This window comes from Salmo salar, chromosome 16 (assembly GCF_965601325.2).
Source record: "Salmo salar chromosome 16, fSalSal1, whole genome shotgun sequence".
NCBI classification, from domain to species: Eukaryota; Metazoa; Chordata; class Actinopteri; order Salmoniformes; family Salmonidae; genus Salmo; species Salmo salar.
The window spans coordinates 95476110-95494205 of NC_138306.1; the positions used below are offsets into that span (position 1 = coordinate 95476110).

An 18096-nucleotide genomic window follows, 5' to 3' on the forward strand; every position below is an offset into this window, starting at 1 on the left:
CTACCTGCCTCCTCTACACTCTAACCACTAGGCTACCTGCCTCCTCTACACTCTAACCACTAGGCTACCTGCCTCCTCTACACTCTAACCACTAGGCTACCTGCCTCCTCTACACTCTAACCACTAGGCTACCTGCCTCCTCTCCACTCTAACCACTAGGCTACCTGCCTCCTCTCCACTCTAACCACTAGGCTACCTGCCTCCTCTACACTCTAACCACTAGGCTACCTGCCGCCCCTACACTCTAACCACTAGGCTACCTGCCTCCTCTACACTCTAACCACTAGGCTACCTGCCTCCTCTACACTCTAACCACTAGGCTACCTGCCTCCTCTACACTCTAACCACTAGGCTACCTGCCTCCTCTACACTCTAACCACTAGGCTACCTGCCACCTCTACACTCTAACCACTAGGCTACCTGCCTCCTCTACACTCTAACCACTAGGCTACCTGCCTCCTCTCCACTCTAACCACTAGGCTACCTGCCGCCTCTACACTCTAACCACTAGGCTACCTGCCTCCTCTACACTCTAACCACTAGGCTACCTGCCTCCCCTCCACTCTAACCACTAGGCTACCTGCCTCTCCACTCTAACCACTAGGCTACCTGCCTCCTCTGCACTCTAACCACTAGGCTACCTGCCTCCTCTACACTCTAACCACTAGGCTACCTGCCTCCTCTACACTCTAACCACTAGGCTACCTGCCTCCTCTACACTCTAACCACTAGGCTACCTGCCTCCTCTACACTCTAACCACTAGGCTACCTGCCTCCTCTACACTCTAACCACTAGGCTACCTGCCTCCTCTACTCTCTAACCACTAGGCTACCTGCCTCCTCTACACTCTAACCACTAGGCTACCTGCCTCCTCTACACTCTAACCACTAGGCTACCTGCCTCTCCACTCTAACCACTAGGCTACCTGCCTCCTCTGCACTCTAACCACTAGGCTACCTGCCGCTACACTCTAACCACTAGGCTACCTGCTGCCTCTACACTCTAACCACTAGGCTACCTGCCCCCTCTACACTCTAACCACTAGGCTACCTGCCCCCTCTACACTCTAACCACTAGGCTACCTGCCGCTACACTCTAACCACTAGGCTACCTGCCTCCTCTACACTCTAACCACTAGGCTACCTGCCTCCTCTACACTCTAACCACTAGGCTACCTGCCTCTACACACTAACCACTAGGCTACCTGCCTCCTCTACACTCTAACCACTAGGCTACCTGCCTCCTCTACACTCTAACCACTAGGCTACCTGCCTCCTCTACACTCTAACCACTAGGCTACCTGCCTCCTCTACACTCTAACCACTAGGCTACCTGCCTCCTCTACACTCTAACCACTAGGCTACCTGCCTCCTCTACACTCTAACCACTAGGCTACCTACCTCCTCTACACTCTAACCACTAGGCTACCTGCCTCCTCTACACTCTAACCACTAGGCTACCTGCCTCCTCTACACTCTAACCACTAGGCTACCTGCCTCCTCTACACTCTAACCACTAGGCTACCTGCCTCTACACACTAACCACTAGGCTACCTGCCTCCTCTACACTCTAACCACTAGGCTACCTGCCTCCTCTACACTCTAACCACTAGGCTACCTGCCTCCTCCACACTCTAACCACTAGGCTACCTGCCTCCTCTACACTCTAACCACTAGGCTACCTGCCTCCTCTACACTCTAACCACTAGGCTACCTGCCTCCTCTACACTCTAACCACTAGGCTACCTGCCTCCTCTACACTCTAACCACTAGGCTACCTGCCTCCTCTACACTCTAACCACTAGGCTACCTGCCTCCTCTACACTCTAACCACTAGGCTACCTGCCTCCTCTACACTCTAACCACTAGGCTACCTGCCTCCTCTACACTCTAACCACTAGGCTACCTGCCTCCTCTACACTCTAACCACTAGGCTACCTGCCTCCTCTACACTCTAACCACTAGGCTACCTGCCTCCTCTACACTCTAACCACTAGGCTACCTACCTCCTCTACACTCTAACCACTAGGCTACCTACCGCCTCTACACTCTAACCACTAGGCTACCTGCCTCTACACTCTAACCACTAGGCTACCTACCGCCTCTACACTCTAACCACTAGGCTACCTGCCTCCTCTACACTCTAACCACTAGGCTACCTGCCTCCTCTACACTCTAACCACTAGGCTACCTGCCTCCTCTACACTCTAACCACTAGGCTACCTGCCTCCTCTACACTCTAACCACTAGGCTACCTGCCTCCTCTACACTCTAACCACTAGGCTACCTGCCTCCTCTACACTCTAACCACTAGGCTACCTGCCTCCTCTACACTCTAACCACTAGGCTACCTGCCTCCTCTCCACTCTAACCACTAGGCTACCTACCGCCTCTACACTCTAACCACTAGGCTACCTGCCACCTCTACACTCTAACCACTAGGCTACCTGCCCCCTCTACACTCTAACCACTAGGCTACCTGCCTCCTCTACACTCTAACCACTAGGCTACCTGCCTCCTCTACACTCTAACCACTAGGCTACCTGCCTCCTCTACACTCTAACCACTAGGCTACCTGCCGCTACACTCTAACCACTAGGCTACCTGCCTCCTCTACACTCTAACCACTAGGCTACCTGCCTCCTCTACACTCTAACCACTAGGCTACCTGCCTCCTCTACACTCTAACCACTAGGCTACCTGCCTCCTCTACACTCTAACCACTAGGCTACCTGCCTCCTCAACACTCTAACCACTAGGCTACCTGCCGCTACACTCTAACCACTAGGCTACCTGCCTCCTCAACACTCTAACCACTAGGCTACCTGCCTCCTCTACACTCTAACCACTAGGCTACCTGCCACCTCTACACTCTAACCACTAGGCTACCTGCCTCCTCTACACTCTAACCACTAGGCTACCTGCCACCTCTACACTCTAACCACTAGGCTACCTGCCTCCTCTACACTCTAACCACTAGGCTACCTGCCACCTCTACACTCTAACCACTAGGCTACCTGCCTCCTCTACACTCTAACCACTAGGCTACCTGCCTCCTCTACACTCTAACCACTAGGCTACCTGCCTCCTCCACACTCTAACCACTAGGCTACCTGCCTCTACACTCTAACCACTAGGCTACCTGCCTCCTCTACACTCTAACCACTAGGCTACCTGCCTCCTCTACACTCTAACCACTAGGCTACCTGCCACCTCTACACTCTAACCACTAGGCTACCTGCCACCTCTACACTCTAACCACTAGGCTACCTGCCACCTCTACACTCTAACCACTAGGCCAACTGCCTCCTCTACACTCTAACCACTAGGATACCTGCCCCCCCTACACTCTAACCACTAGGCTACCTGCCGCCTCTACACTCTAACCACTAGGCTACCTGCCGCCTCTACACTCTAACCACTAGGCTACCTGCCTCCTCTACACTCTAACCACTAGGCTACCTACCCCCTCTACACTCTAACCACTAGGCTACCTACCCCCTCTACACTCTAACCACTAGGCTACCTGCCGCCTCTACACTCTAACCACTAGGCTACCTGCCACCTCTACACTCTAACCACTAGGCTACCTGCCTCCTCTACACTCTAACCACTAGGCTACCTGCCTCCTCTACGCTCTAACCACTAGGCTACCTGCCTCCTCTACACTCTAACCACTAGGCTACCTGCCCCCTCTACACTCTAACCACTAGGCTACCTGCCTCCTCTACACTCTAACCACTAGGCTACCTGCCTCCTCTACACTCTAACCACTAGGCTACCTGCCTCCTCTACACTCTAACCACTAGGCTACCTGCCTCCTCTACACTCTAACCACTAGGCTACCTGCCTCCTCTCCACTCTAACCACTAGGCTACCTGTCTCCTCTACACTCTAACCACTAGGCTACCTGCCACCTCTACACTCTAACCACTAGGCTACCTGCCTCCTCTACACTCTAACCACTAGGCTACCTGCCTCCTCTACACTCTAACCACTAGGCTACCTGCCGCCTCTACACTCTAACCACTAGGCTACCTGCCTCCTCTACACTCTAACCACTAGGCTACCTGCCTCCTCTACACTCTAACCACTAGGCTACCTGCCTCCTCTACACTCTAACCACTAGGCTACCTGCCTCCTCTCCACTCTAACCACTAGGCTACCTGCCACCTCTACACTCTAACCACTAGGCCAACTGCCTCCTCTACACTCTAACCACTAGGCTACCTGCCTCTACACACTAACCACTAGGCTACCTGCCTCTACACTCTAACCACTAGGCTACCTGCCTCCTCTACACTCTAACCACTAGGCTACCTGCCGCCTCTACACTCTAACCACTAGGCTACCTGCCTCCTCTACACTCTAACCACTAGGCTACCTGCCTCTACACTCTAACCACTAGGCTACCTGCCTCCTCTACACTCTAACCACTAGGCTACCTGCCTCCTCTACACTCTAACCACTAGGCTACCTGCCTCCTCTACACTCTAACCACTAGGCTACCTGCCGCCTCTACACTCTAACCACTAGGCTACCTGCCTCCTCTCCACTCTAACCACTAGGCTACCTGCCTCCTCTACACTCTAACCACTAGGCTACCTGCCTCCTCTCCACTCTAACCACTAGGCTACCTGCCTCCTCTACACTCTAACCACTAGGCTACCTGCCTCCTCTACACTCTAACCACTAGACTACCTGCCTCCTCTACACTCTAACCACTAGGCTACCTGCCTCCTCTACACTCTAACCACTAGTCTACCTGCCTCCTCTACACTCTAACCACTAGGCTACCTGCCTCCTCTACACTCTAACCACTAGGCTACCTGCCGCTACACTCTAACCACTAGGCTACCTGCCTCCTCTACACTCTAACCACTAGGCTACCTACCGCCTCTACACTCTAACCACTAGGCTACCTGCCTCCTCTACACTCTAACCACTAGGCTACCTGCCTCCTCTACACTCTAACCACTAGGCTACCTGCCTCTACACTCTAACCACTAGGCTACCTACCTCCCCCTTGTGGAAGCTTCCTGGTTGATGTTTAGGTCGAGGTATAATTCTTTGTGTGCTCTTCCTCTCCCCCTGCTTCTCTTCCTCTCTCCCCCTGCTTCTCTTCCTCTCTCCCCCTGCTTCTCTTCCTCTCTCCCCCTGCTTCTCTTCCTCTCTCCCCCTGCTTCTCTTCCTCTCTCCCCCTGCTTCTCTTCCTCTCTCCCCCTGCTTCTCTTCCTCTCTCCCCCCGCCTCTCTTCCTCTCACCCTGCTTCTCTTCCTCTCTCCCCCTGCTTCTCTTCCTCTCTCTCCTGCTTCTCTTCCTCTCTCCCCTGCTTCTCTTCCTCTCTCCCCCTGCTTCTCTTCCTCTCCCCCTGCTTCTCTTCCTCTCTCCCCCTGCTTCTCTTCCTCTCTCCCCCCGCCTCTCTTCCTCTCACCCTGCTTCTCTTCCTCTCTCCCCCTGCTTCTCTTCCTCTCTCTCCTGCTTCTCTTCCTCTCCCCCTGCTTCTCTTCCTCTCTCCCCCTGCTTCTCTTCCTCTCCCCCTGCCTCTCTTCCTCCCTCCCCCTGCTTCTCTTCCTCTCTCCCCCTGCTTCTCTTCCTCTCTCCCCCTGCTTCTCTTCCTCTCTCTCCTGCTTCTCTTCCTCTCCCCCTGCTTCTCTTCCTCTCTCCCCCTGCTTCTCTTCCTCTCCCCCTGCCTCTCTTCCTCCCTCCCCCTGCTTCTCTTCCTCTCTCCCCCTGCTTCTCTTCCTCTCTCCCCCTGCTTCTCTTCCTCTCTCCCCCTGCTTCTCTTCCTCTCTCCCCCTGCCTCTTCCTCTCTCCCCTGCTTCTCTTCCTCTCCCCCTGCTTCTCCTCCTCTCTCCCCCTGCCTCTCTTCCTCTCTCCCCCTGCTTCTCTTCCTCTCTCCCCCTGCTTCTCTTCCTCTCTCCCCCTGCTTCTCTTCCTCTCTCCCCCTGCTTCTCCTCCTCTCTCCCCCTGCTTCTCTTCCTCTCTCCCCTGCTTCTCTTCCTCTCCCCCTGCTTCTCTTCCTCTCTCCCCCTGCCTCTCTTCCTCTCTCGTCCTGCCTCTCTTCCTCTCTCCCCCTGCTTCTCTTCCTCTCTCCCCCTGCTTCTCTTCCTCTCTCCCCGCCTCTCTTCCTCTCTCCCCCTGCTTCTCTTCCTCTCCCCCTGCTTCTCTTCCTCTCTCCCCCTGCTTCTCTTCCTCTCTCCCCCTGCCTCTTCCTCTCCCCCTGCTTCTCTTCCTCTCTCCCCGCCTCTCTTCCTCTCACCCCCTGCTTCTCTTCCTCTCTCCCCCTGCTTCTCTTCCTCTCTCCCCCTGCTTCTCTTCCTCTCTCCCCCTGCTTCTCTTCCTCTCTCCCCCTGCTTCTCTTCCTCTCTCCCCCTGCTTCTCTTCCTCTCTCCCCCTGCTTCTCTTCCTCTCTCCCCCTGCCTCTCTTCCTCTCTCCCCCTGCCTCTTCCTCTCGCCCCGCCCTGCCTCTCTCTCTAATCTCCTCTCCCACAGAGGGCTATAGGATTAGCTCTTGTTCTCCTCTGTGGCACTCATTAGCGCCGTCTCCCTGACTGGAGAGGCCCCGTGAAGGAGAGGAGCCCACGTCTCTACCCGCCGGAGGAAAACCCATCCTATCTCATCCCCCCTCAGCAGCTAGCTTCACACGTCACTTAGCATCACACAGAGACTCTAAATTACACTCATCCTCTCTCTGCTCTGTTCTCTCCTCTGTTCTCCTCTCTCCTCTCCTCTCTGTTCTCTCCTCTCCTCTCTGTTCTCTCCTCTCCTCTGTTCTCTCCTCTCCTCTCTGTTCTCTCCTCTCCTCTCTGTTCTCTCCTCTCCTCTCTGTTCTCTCCTCTCTGTTCTCTCCTCTCCTCTGTTCTCTCCTCTCTGTCCTCTCCTCTCCTCTGTTCTCTCCTCTGTTCTCTCCTCTGTTCTCCTCTCTCCTCTCCTCTCTGTTCTCTCCTCTGTTCTCCTCTCCCCTCTCCTCTGTTCTCTCTGTTCTCTCCTCTGTTCTCTCTGTTCTCTCCTCTGTTCTCCTCTCTCCTCTCCTCTCTGTTCTCTCCTCTCCTCTGTTCTCTCCTCTCCTCTCTGTTCTCTCCTCTCCTCTGTTCTCTCCTCTCCTCTCTGTCCTCTCCTCTCTGTCCTCTCCTCTCTGTTCTCTCCTCTCTGTCCTCTCCTCTCTGCTCTTGAAACAGGAAAGGGCTGGATGGATGGAGGGACTAGAGACCATGAGACTGGGGATCTTTCCTGTGTTGTGTCATTAGTGTTCTTCATTGAATTAGAATACTAGTCATTTGAATAGTTCTCTCACCATTTATCTCTGTCCCTCTTCTCTCTCTCTCTCTCCTCCTCCATCTTCTCTCTGTCTCTCTCTCTCTCTCTCTCTCCCTCTCTCTCTCTCCTCTCTGTCCTCTCCTCTGTTCTCTCTGTCTCTCTCTCTCTCTCTCTCTCTCTGTCCCTCTTCTCTCTCTCTCCTCCTCCATCTTCTCTCTGTCTCTCTCTCTCTCTCTCTCCCTCTCTCTCTCTCCTCTCTGTCCTCTCCTCTGTTCTCTCTCTCTCTCTCTCTCTCTCCTCCTCCCTCTCCCCCTCTCTCCCTCTCCTCTCTCTCCTCCTCCCTCCCTCCCAGGTGCTGCTGGATGCTCCTTGTTCTAATGATCGCAGCTGGCTGTTCTCCTGTGGAACAGGAGGGGATCAGGAAGGAGCTGTGAGGCTGAGGGACAGGGCCAGGCTGCCCACACTACAGACACAGCTGCTCAGGTATGAATTCATGCTGTAATATTCCATTACCAAACCAGCTCGGCAATATACAGACATACCTGGCCCACAAACAGACATACCTGGCCTAACGCACAGACATACCTGGCCTAACGCGCAGACATACCTGGCCTAACCCGCAGACATACCTGGCCTAACGCGCAGACATACCTGGCCTAACGCACAGACATACCTGGCCTAACGCACAGACATACCTGGCCTAACGCACAGACATACCTGGCCTAACGCACAGACATACCTGGCCTAACGCACAGACATACCTGGCCTAACGCACAGACATACCTGGCCTAACGCACAGACATACCTGGCCTAACGCACAGACATACCTGGCCTAACGCACAGACATAAATGGCCTAACGTACAGACACACCTGGCCTAACGCACAGACACACCTGGCCCACGTACAGACAGACCTGGCCCACGTACAGACACACCTGGCCCACGTACAGACACACCTGGCCCACGTACAGACACACCTGGCCCACGTACAGACACACCTGGCCCACGTACAGACACACCTGGCCTAACGTACAGACACACCTGGCCTAACGTACAGACACACCTGGCCCACGTACAGACACACCTGGCCTAACGTACAGACACACCTGGCCTAACGTACAGACACACCTGGCCTAACGCACAGACACACCTGGCCTAACGCACAGACACACCTGGCCTAACGTACAGACACACCTGGCCTAACGTACAGACACACCTGGCCTAACGCACAGACACACCTGGCCCACGCACAGACACACCTGGCCTAACGCACAGACACACCTGGCCTAACGCACAGACACACCTGGCCCACGTACAGACACACCTGGCCTAACGTACAGACACACCTGGCCCACGTACAGACACACCTGGCCCACGTACAGACACACCTGGCCTAACGTACAGACACACCTGGCCTAACGTACAGACACACCTGGCCTAACGTACAGACACACCTGGCCCACGTACAGACACACCTGGCCCACGTACAGACACACCTGGCCCACGTACAGACACACCTGGCCTAACGTACAGACACACCTGGCCTAACGTACAGACACACCTGGCCTAACGTACAGACACACCTGGCCTAACGTACAGACACACCTGGCCCACGTACAGACACACCTGGCCCACGTACAGATACACCTGGCCTAACGTACAGACACACCTGGCCTAACGTACAGACACACCTGGCCTAACGTACAGACACACCTGGCCTAACGCACAGACACACCTGGCCTAACGCACAGACACACCTGGCCTAACGTACAGACACACCTGGCCCACGTACAGATACACCTGGCCCACGTACAGACACACCTGGCCTAACGCACAGACACACATGGCCCACGTACAGACACACCTGGCCTAACGCACAGACACACCTGGCCTAACGTACAGACACACCTGGCCCACGTACAGACACACCTGGCCTAACGTACAGACACACCTGGCCTAACGTACAGACACACCTGGCCTAACGCACAGATACACCTGGCCTAACGCACAGACACACCTGGCCCACGTACAGACACACCTGGCCTAACGCACAGACACACCTGGCCCACGTACAGACACACCTGGCCCACGTACAGACACACCTGGCCTACATTGTCCCTTTTCCACTGTGGGGTTTTACACCAGAGTTTTGTGTTCCTACTTCTGAGGCCGGAGGTGTAAATAAGTCCTGGGCCAGGCTTATGTTGACCTTTCACCTGAAAAATCAATCCACAGCCCTCTCCTCCAGCTGCTACTGATCTGTCTCATCACATCCTGTCTCATCACATCCTGTCTCATCACATCCTGTCTGTTCCCCAGGTCTGCGCTGGCTGCGGTGCGTCCAGGGGGCGTGGTCGTCTACTCCACCTGCACGCTGTCCCGCTCTGAGAACCAGGAAGTGGTGGAGGCGGTCCTAAACACCTGTCCAGGGGTGGAGCTTCAAGACCTGGAGGAGGAGCTAGCCCTCCCACTTCAGGAACACTTTACCTTCACCCCGTTAGGCCACACCCCCTCGTTAGGCCTCCTTGTGGTTCCACAGCAGGGTCGGACCTGGGGACCCATGTTCCTGTCGCGCATCAAGAGGATTCACTGATTGGTTGGTTGGTTGATTGACTCGCTGACTTCCTGTCGCGCATCAAGAGGATTCACTGACTGGTTGATTGACTCGCTGACTTCCTGTCGCGCATCAAGAGGATTCACTGACTGGTTGATTGACTCGCTGACTTCCTGTCATGCGTCAAGAGGACTCACTGACTGGTTGATTGACTCGCTGACTTCCTGTCATGCGTCAGGAGGACTCACTGACTGGTTGATTGACTCGCTGACTTCCTGTCATGCGTCAAGAGGACTCACTGACTGGTTGATTGACTCGCTGACTTCCTGTCATGCGTCAAGAGGACTCACTGACTGGTTGATTGACTCGCTGACTTCCTGTCATGCGTCAAGAGGACTCACTGACTGGTTGATTGACTCGCTGACTTCCTGTCATGCGTCAAGAGGACTCACTGACTGGTTGATTGACTCGCTGACTTCCTGTCATGCGTCAAGAGGACTCACTGACTGAGCATGTCAGACACAGAGGCTGGTCTTCAAGGATTCCACAATGCAACATGTTTTCATATGACGGCTACTGCTAACGAGCTAACTCTCTAGGGCTGTGTTCCAAATGGCACTCTATATAGCACACACAAGTAGTGCACTATATAGGGAATAGGGTTCTATAGGGCCCTGGTCTAAAGTAGTGCACTATATATAGGGAATAGGGTTCTATAGGGCCCTGGTCTAAAGTAGTGCACTATATATAGGGAATAGGGTGCTATTTAGGATGCACACTTTGTTTCACATGCTCTTATCCCATGTTCCTATCTGGCATCAATAAGACTCACTGAACTCTTAAATAAAGGTGAAATAAAATAACAAATAATCACAATGATCTCTGAATACCCACAGCAGTTATGATAGGAAGAAGGAGGGGCAGCTGCTGATTGGCTGAATACCCACAGCAGTTATGATGGGAAGAAGGAGTGGCGGCTGCTGATTGGCTGAATACCCACAGCAGTTATGATAGGAAGAAGGAGTGGCGGCTGCTGATTGGCTGAATACCCACAGCAGTTATGATAGGAAGAAGGAGTGGCGGCTGCTGATTGGCTGAATACCCACAGCAGTTATGATAGGAAGAAGGAGTGGCGGCTGCTGATTGGCTGAATACCCACAGCAGTTATGATTGGAAGAAGCCGTGGCGGGTGCTGATTGGCTGAATACCCATAGCAGTTATGATAGGAAGAAGCCGTGGCGGCTGCTGATTGGCTGCATACCCACAACAAGACTTGTGGTGGTTTGAGTTGTCAACAAAGCAGCACAACAGAAATATAATGCCAAGTTTCCACTACCTGTAGTTTCTTTTGAGAATATATATATATATATATTTACGCGCTTATAAACCCAGGGTCGTTAAAATATATATATATATTTATAAGCGCGTAAATCGACTCTGCCGGACGATCATGCTTTTGCGGCACAGTCGATAGCGCGCCGGACTTCGGGCTTGGAGGTCGAGGGTTCGAGACCTGCTCCCTGTTTCATTACAATATATATATATATAAAGCGATCTTTGCACGATCCTATTTCACTTTTGCACGTCAAAAACCGAATGACCACAGCTGCACACGCTGCCGCTGTCTTGAGCAACAAGCATGTAGATACAATAAACTGAAAACACATTATCTAACTGGGGACAGCTAGCTAACGTAATGTCACAGAGCATTATCTAACTGGGGATAGCTAGCTAACGTAATGTCACAGAGCATTATCTAACTGGGGATAGCTAGCTAACGTAATGTCACAGAGCATTATCTAACTGGGGATAGCTAGCTAACGTAATGTCACAGAGCATTATCTAACTGGGGATAGCTAGCTAACGTAATGTCACAGAGCATTATCTAACTGGGGATAGCTAGCTAACGTAATGTCACAGAGCATTATCTAACTGGGGATAGCTAGCTAACGTAATGTCACAAAGCATTATCTAACTGGGGATAGCTAGCTAACGTAATGTCACAGAGCATTATCTAACTGGGGATAGCTAGCTAACGTAATGTCACAGAGCATTATCTAACTGGGGATAGCTAGCTAACGTAATGTCACAGAGCATTATCTAACTGGGGATAGCTAGCTAACGTAATGTCACAGAGCATTATCTAACTGGGGATAGCTAGCTAACGTAATGTCACAGAGCATTATCTAACTGGGGATAGCTAGCTAACGTAATGTCACAGAGCATTATCTAACTGGGGCTAGCTAGCTAACGTAATGTCACAGAGCATTATCTAACTGGGGATAGCTAGCTAACGTAATGTCACAGAGCATTATCTAACTGGGGATAGCTAGCTAACGTAATGTCACAGAGCATTATCTAACTGGGGCTAGCTAGCTGTTTGTGAGGTTGGTTAACTTAGATAAATGGAGTATAGAGGTAACTGGGTCAAGGTGTTTGTGAGGTCGGTTAACTTAGAGAACGAATGGGGATCTGCTCTTTGGAGACCAGAGATCATCCAATCATTGAGGGAATGTCAGGAGGATACTTCCTGTATTAATTTAAACCAGGACAGGGTGGCCTTATTAACAGCACTATGTAGGGAATAGGGTTCCATTTGGTCTAAAGTAGTGCACTATATAGGGAATAGGGTTCTATAGGGCCCTGGTCTAAAGTAGTGCACTATATAGGGAATAGGGTTCCATTTGGTCTAAAGTAGTGCACTATATAGGGAATACGGTTCCATTTGGTCTAAAGTAGTGCACTATATAGGGAATAGTGTTCCATTTGGTCTAAAGTAGTGCTCTATGTAGGGAATAGTGTTCCATTTGGTCTAAAGTAGTGCACGATATAGGGAATAGGGTTCCATTTGGTCTAAAGTAGTGCACTATGTAGGGAATAGGGTTCCATTTGGTCTAAAGTAGTGCACTATATAGGGAATAGTGTTCCATTTGGTCTAAAGTAGTGCTCTATGTAGGGAATAGGGTTCCATTTGGTCTAAAGTAGTGCTCTATGTAGGGAATAGGGTTCCATTTGGTCTAAAGTAGTGCTCTATGTAGGGAATAGGGTTCCATTTGGTCTAAAGTAGTGCTCTATGTAGGGAATAGGGTTCCATTTGGTCTAAAGTAGTGCACTATATAGGGAATAGTGTTCCATTTGGTCTAAAGTAGTGCACTATATAGGGAATAGGATGCCATTTGGCACGTATCCTACCTGATTAATGAGCAGCTTCCTTAAAGTTATTTTTATAACGGTATCTGGTCTGTGACCTAACCTTTAGTGGAGAGAGAAATGAGTTTCTCTCCTGAACACAACTCAGAGGATCGTCCAGGGCTGTTTCGCTAATGACCTTCACTAGACCCAGAGAGATCTAGCTCGCACCGCTCTGACACACGGACGACTTCCTGACAGAATCATCTGGCAGTAGCTGCATCACCTTGGCACAGTAATCACACAGTTACCGACATAATTACCGACGTAATTACCGACGTAATTACCGACATCATTACCGACGTAATTACCGACATCATTACCGACGTAATTACCGACATAATTACTGACGTAATTACTGACATCATAATTACTGACATAATTACCGACATAATTACTGACGTAATTACTGACATAATTATCAACATCATAATTACTGACAATGATTACTGACATCATAATTACTGACGTAATTACATTATTATCAACATAATTACTGACATCAATATTACTGATATAATTACTGACATCAATATTATCGACATAATTACTGACATAATTAGTGACATCAATATTACTGACATAATTACTGACATGATTACTGACATCATAATTACGGACATCATAATTAGTGACAGCGATATTACTAATATAATTACTGACATAATTACTGACATCAATATTATCGACATCATAATTAGTGACATAATTACTGACATCATAATTAGTGACATCATAATTAGTGACATCATAATTAGTGACATCATAATTAGTGACATCATGATTACTGACATCATAATTAGTGACATCATGATTACTGACATCATAATTAGTGACATCATGTAGTCTCTCCTCGGCCTCGGGATGTATGTTTAGATATTTACCTCTTTACGTTTCCGAGGGGAGTAGAAACCATGTTTCACATTTTAGCCACATCATTTTCAGCGTTTTTCATAAAATTCCATGTTCTGTATCCCAATGTGATCAGCACGGAGTCAAGCGAATATTGATTGCAAAACCCCGGCCTGTTGCAATGTCCGCCACAATGGTGCTGCATCGTTAACAGCGTCTTGAAGGTGATGCTGAAGATTAACGGAGAAACATGAGGGAGTCGGGCAGAGAGGTGGCAGGATGGTTACAATGTTTAAACAGGAAGTGAGAGAGAGTCCATCCTTACAGAGAGGTGACAGGATGGTTACAATGTTTAAACAGGAAGAGAGAGAGAGTCCATCCTTAAACTCACCTGTCAAAACTCATTTAATAAAGGATTGGACCAGCAGTAGAGCTGGATCAGCAGTAGGGTTGGATCAGCAGTAGGATTGGATCAGCAGTAAGGTTGGATCAGCAGTAGGGTTGGATCAGCAGTAGGGTTGGATCAGCAGTAGGGTTGGATCAGCAGTAGGGTTGGATTAGCAGTTGGAGCGGATCAGCTGTAGGATTGGATCAGCAGTAAGGTTGGATCAGCAGTAGGGTTGGATCAGCAGTAGGGTTGGATCAGCAGTAGGGTTGGATCAGCAGTAGGGTTGGATTAGCAGTTGGAGCGGATCAGCTGTAGGATTGGATCAGCAGTAAGGTTGGATCAGCAGTAGGGTTGGATTAGCAGTTGGAGCGGATCAGCTGTAGGATTGGATCAGCAGTAAGGTTGGATCAGCAGTAGGGTTGGATCAGCAGTAGGGTTGGATTAGCAGTTGGAGCGGATCAGCTGTAGGATTGGATTAGCAGTAAGGTTGGATCAGCAGTAGGGTTGGATCAGCAGTAGGGTTGGATCAGCAGTAGGGTTGGATCAGCAGTAGGGTTGGATTAGCAGTTGGAGCGGATCAGCTGTAGGATTGGATCAGCAGTAAGGTTGGATCAGCAGTAGGGTTGGATCAGCAGTAGGGTTGGATCAGCAGTAGGATTGGATCAGCTGTAGGATTGGATCAGCAGTAGGGTTGGATCAGCAGTAAGAGAGGCCAGATCCAGCCCATCTGAGGAATTGGGAGGAGTCCTTGGCAGACAGACAAGCAGACAGACAGACAAGCAGACAGACAAGCAGACAGACAAGCAGACAGACAAGCAGACAGACAGACGGACGGACGGGCGGGCGGGCGGGCGGAATGTCCTAATGGCTGAAGTGAATGGCCCTCTATTCCCTAGTACTCTGGTTGAAAGTAGTGCCCTAAACAGGGAATAGGATGCCATTTGGGACAGCGACCCTGTCTATGTTCATATCCGTCAGTTTGCTCTCAGCGTGTCTCTCGTCCCTGAAGGACACCAGACCTCAGACAGCGTCGTCTGAATGTCTCAGCACAGACAGCTGCCTTCGGGCAAAGGGACACATTGGATTTTACTCCGTTTCGGTCTGGTCTATGTCACCTGGTCAGTCTATGTCAAGGAAAGACCTGATGTAATGATTCACCTGGTCAGTCTATGTCATGGAAAGAGCTGATGTAATGATTCACCTGGTCAGTCTATGTCAAGGAAAGACCTGATGTAATGATTCACCTGGTCAGTCTATGTCATGGAAAGAGCTGATGTAATGATTCACCTGGTCAGTCTATGTCAAGGAAAGAGCTGATGAAATGATTCACCTGATCAGTCTATGTCATGGAAAAAGCTGATGTCCTTAATGTTTAAATACTCAAGTGTATCCTATTGAGTCTGGAGTAAATAATAATTAAAGGTATCTCATATTTAAAGGGATGGCTTTAGATAAATGTACTTTAAAACCCCATTTTGAATGAGAAAAAAACTGCAAGAGGAAATGTGTTGGCTAGCAAGTGGGAGGGTTTTCAGCGGTTGAATGAAATGTATTCAGTGCTGTATTCAGAGCTCGTTGAGCACCTGCGCAAGGTAAGTCTGAATACCAAATACTGAGAAGTGCTTAAATAAAAAAAAAATACGTAGGAAAGGTATACTTTTCCTTAGTCTGAATTGGGCCCTCTATGCCCATACAGCTTTGAATACTCAAAAGAGAGCAGGCAGAAACGAAGCATTCATTCCAAATGGCACCCTATATAGTGCACTACTTTAGAGCTGAGACCATAAGGGCTCTGGTCAAAGGCAGTGCACTACATAGAAGGGGTTCCATTTGGGACAGAGACAGATTTTCACTCATCCTATTCTCTATTTCTCTGTTCGTTTCTCTTCGTCAGTCTCCAGGGTGAGAGTGAGGGACTTAGGAGGAGACGGCCGCCTCTCTGGTGGTGGATCATGGGTAATTGAAAGTGGTGTCACAGACGCTTGGCGTTTGACAGTTGTGGAGGTTTGAAGCCTCTGTCAAGGTATTTTCCTTTAGTTACCAATTGCTTGTTGTCCACAGAATGCACTCTCTCTCTCTCTCTCTCTCTCTCTCTCTCTCTCTCTCACTGTATTCCCAGCTAGCACGTAACGTTCTGAGAACCATATGTTGGTGAGAGCGTGGTTGTCCTTAGTTTTTGTTGTTGTTGTTGTTGTTGTATACAACCTTTCTACAACTTTCTAGGAATGGCCCAGGATAGTTACTTGGGTTTGGAACATGCCTCAGCACATTTTTTGGGAATGTTTTTCAAATTGTTCTGAGAACGTTAAAAAACAACGTTCTTCTGTGAGAATTTCAGTCCTTCAGCGTAACGTTTCCTACGTGGTTCTATTTAAGTCATGTTCTCAAATTGTTCCGAGAACGTTAAGAAACAACGTTCTTCTGTGAGAATTTCAGTCCTTCAGCGTAACGTTTCCTACGTGGTTCTATTTAAATCATGTTCTCAAATTGTTCCGAGAACGTTAAAAAAAACGTTCCATAAAAATAAAAAAAACACAAGAAAACTTGAGTGATGTTCAGACAATGTTCTAAAAGAGTTATTTAAAAACATACACATTCTCAGTGTCAACAACAAAACTCTCTCTATCCTCTACCTGGTTAAGCGTGTTCAGGTGTGTTGCCCACGCCCACTAATTGGCCACACCTGATCTTAATGAGTGTTTTTGTTTCCTTTGAAATGGGCTTCTGATTGAACAGACTCGCATGAACAGCGTTGTATGTGTGAAAGAACAGGGCATGCTTGCTCCAAACCCGAGGCGCGGTGGGCTCATTCAATAGATAGAGAACAGAATATCATAGGTGGGAATTCTAGTGGTTAGAGCGTTGGGTCAGTAACCGAAAGGTTGCTGGATCGAATCCCCTGAGCTGACAAGGTAAAAATCTGTCGTTCTGCCCCTCAACAAGGCAGTTAACCCACTGTTCCTAGGCCGTCATTGTAAATAAGAATGTATTCTTAACTGACTTGCCTGGTTAAATAAATAAAATAAAAATGTGTTTGAATGATTTAATGCCGAAGGACACATGGAAATTAATTTCCTATCTGTGATTGGAGTTAAAAAACAGTTGACTCAAAATAAGATAGCAGGGTTGTTAAATGCCTTATTGAAACCTTCTCAGAACCTCCCTGGAAAACATTTAACCAGATTAAAACCTTCTCAGAACCTCCCTGGAAAACATTCAACCAGATTAAAACCTTCTCAGAACCTCCCTGGAAAACCTTCAACCAGATTAAAACCTTCTCAGAACCTCCCTGGAAAACATTCAACCAGATTAAAACCTTCTCAGAACCTCCCTGGAAAACATTCAACCAGATTAAAACCTTCTCAGAACCTCCCTGGAAAACATTAAACCAGATTAAAACCTTCTCAGAACCTCCCTGGAAAACATTCAACCAGATTAAAACCTTCTCAGAACCTCCCTGGAAAACATTCAACCAGATTAAAACCTTCTCAGAACCTCCCTGGAAAACATTCAACCAGATTAAAACCTTCTCAGAACCTCCCTGGAAAACATTCAACCAGATTAAAACCTTCTCAGAACCTCCCTGGAAAACATTCAACCAGATTAAAACCTTCTCAGAACCTCCCTGGAAAACATTCAACCAGATTAAAACCTTCTCAGAACCTCCCTGGAAAACATTCAACCAGATTAAAACCTTCTCAGAACCTCCCTGGAAAACCTTCAACCAGATTAAAACCTTCTCAGAACCTCCCTGGAAAACCTTCAACCAGATTAAAACCTTCTCAGAACCTCCCTGGAAAACATTCAACCAGATTAAAACCTTCTCAGAACCTCCCTGGAACCAAAATAAATG

General features: G+C 49.5%; 1 protein-coding gene across 2 annotated transcripts in view; it reads left to right on the plus strand.

Moving 5' to 3' along the window:
* LOC106575014 (tRNA (cytosine(34)-C(5))-methyltransferase, mitochondrial) overlaps positions 1-17290 on the plus strand; it is a 30107-nt gene extending 12817 nt beyond the window's left edge. For both annotated transcript variants that reach the window (XM_082963187.1, XM_082963188.1), the window contains exons 5-6: positions 7613-7743; positions 9580-17290. In XM_082963187.1, coding sequence (XP_082819313.1) covers positions 7613-7743; positions 9580-9853 — 405 coding nt within the window. In that variant the 3' untranslated portion in view covers positions 9854-17290. The remainder of the gene's footprint in view (positions 1-7612; positions 7744-9579) is intronic.
* Positions 17291-18096: the final 806 nt, after the last annotated feature.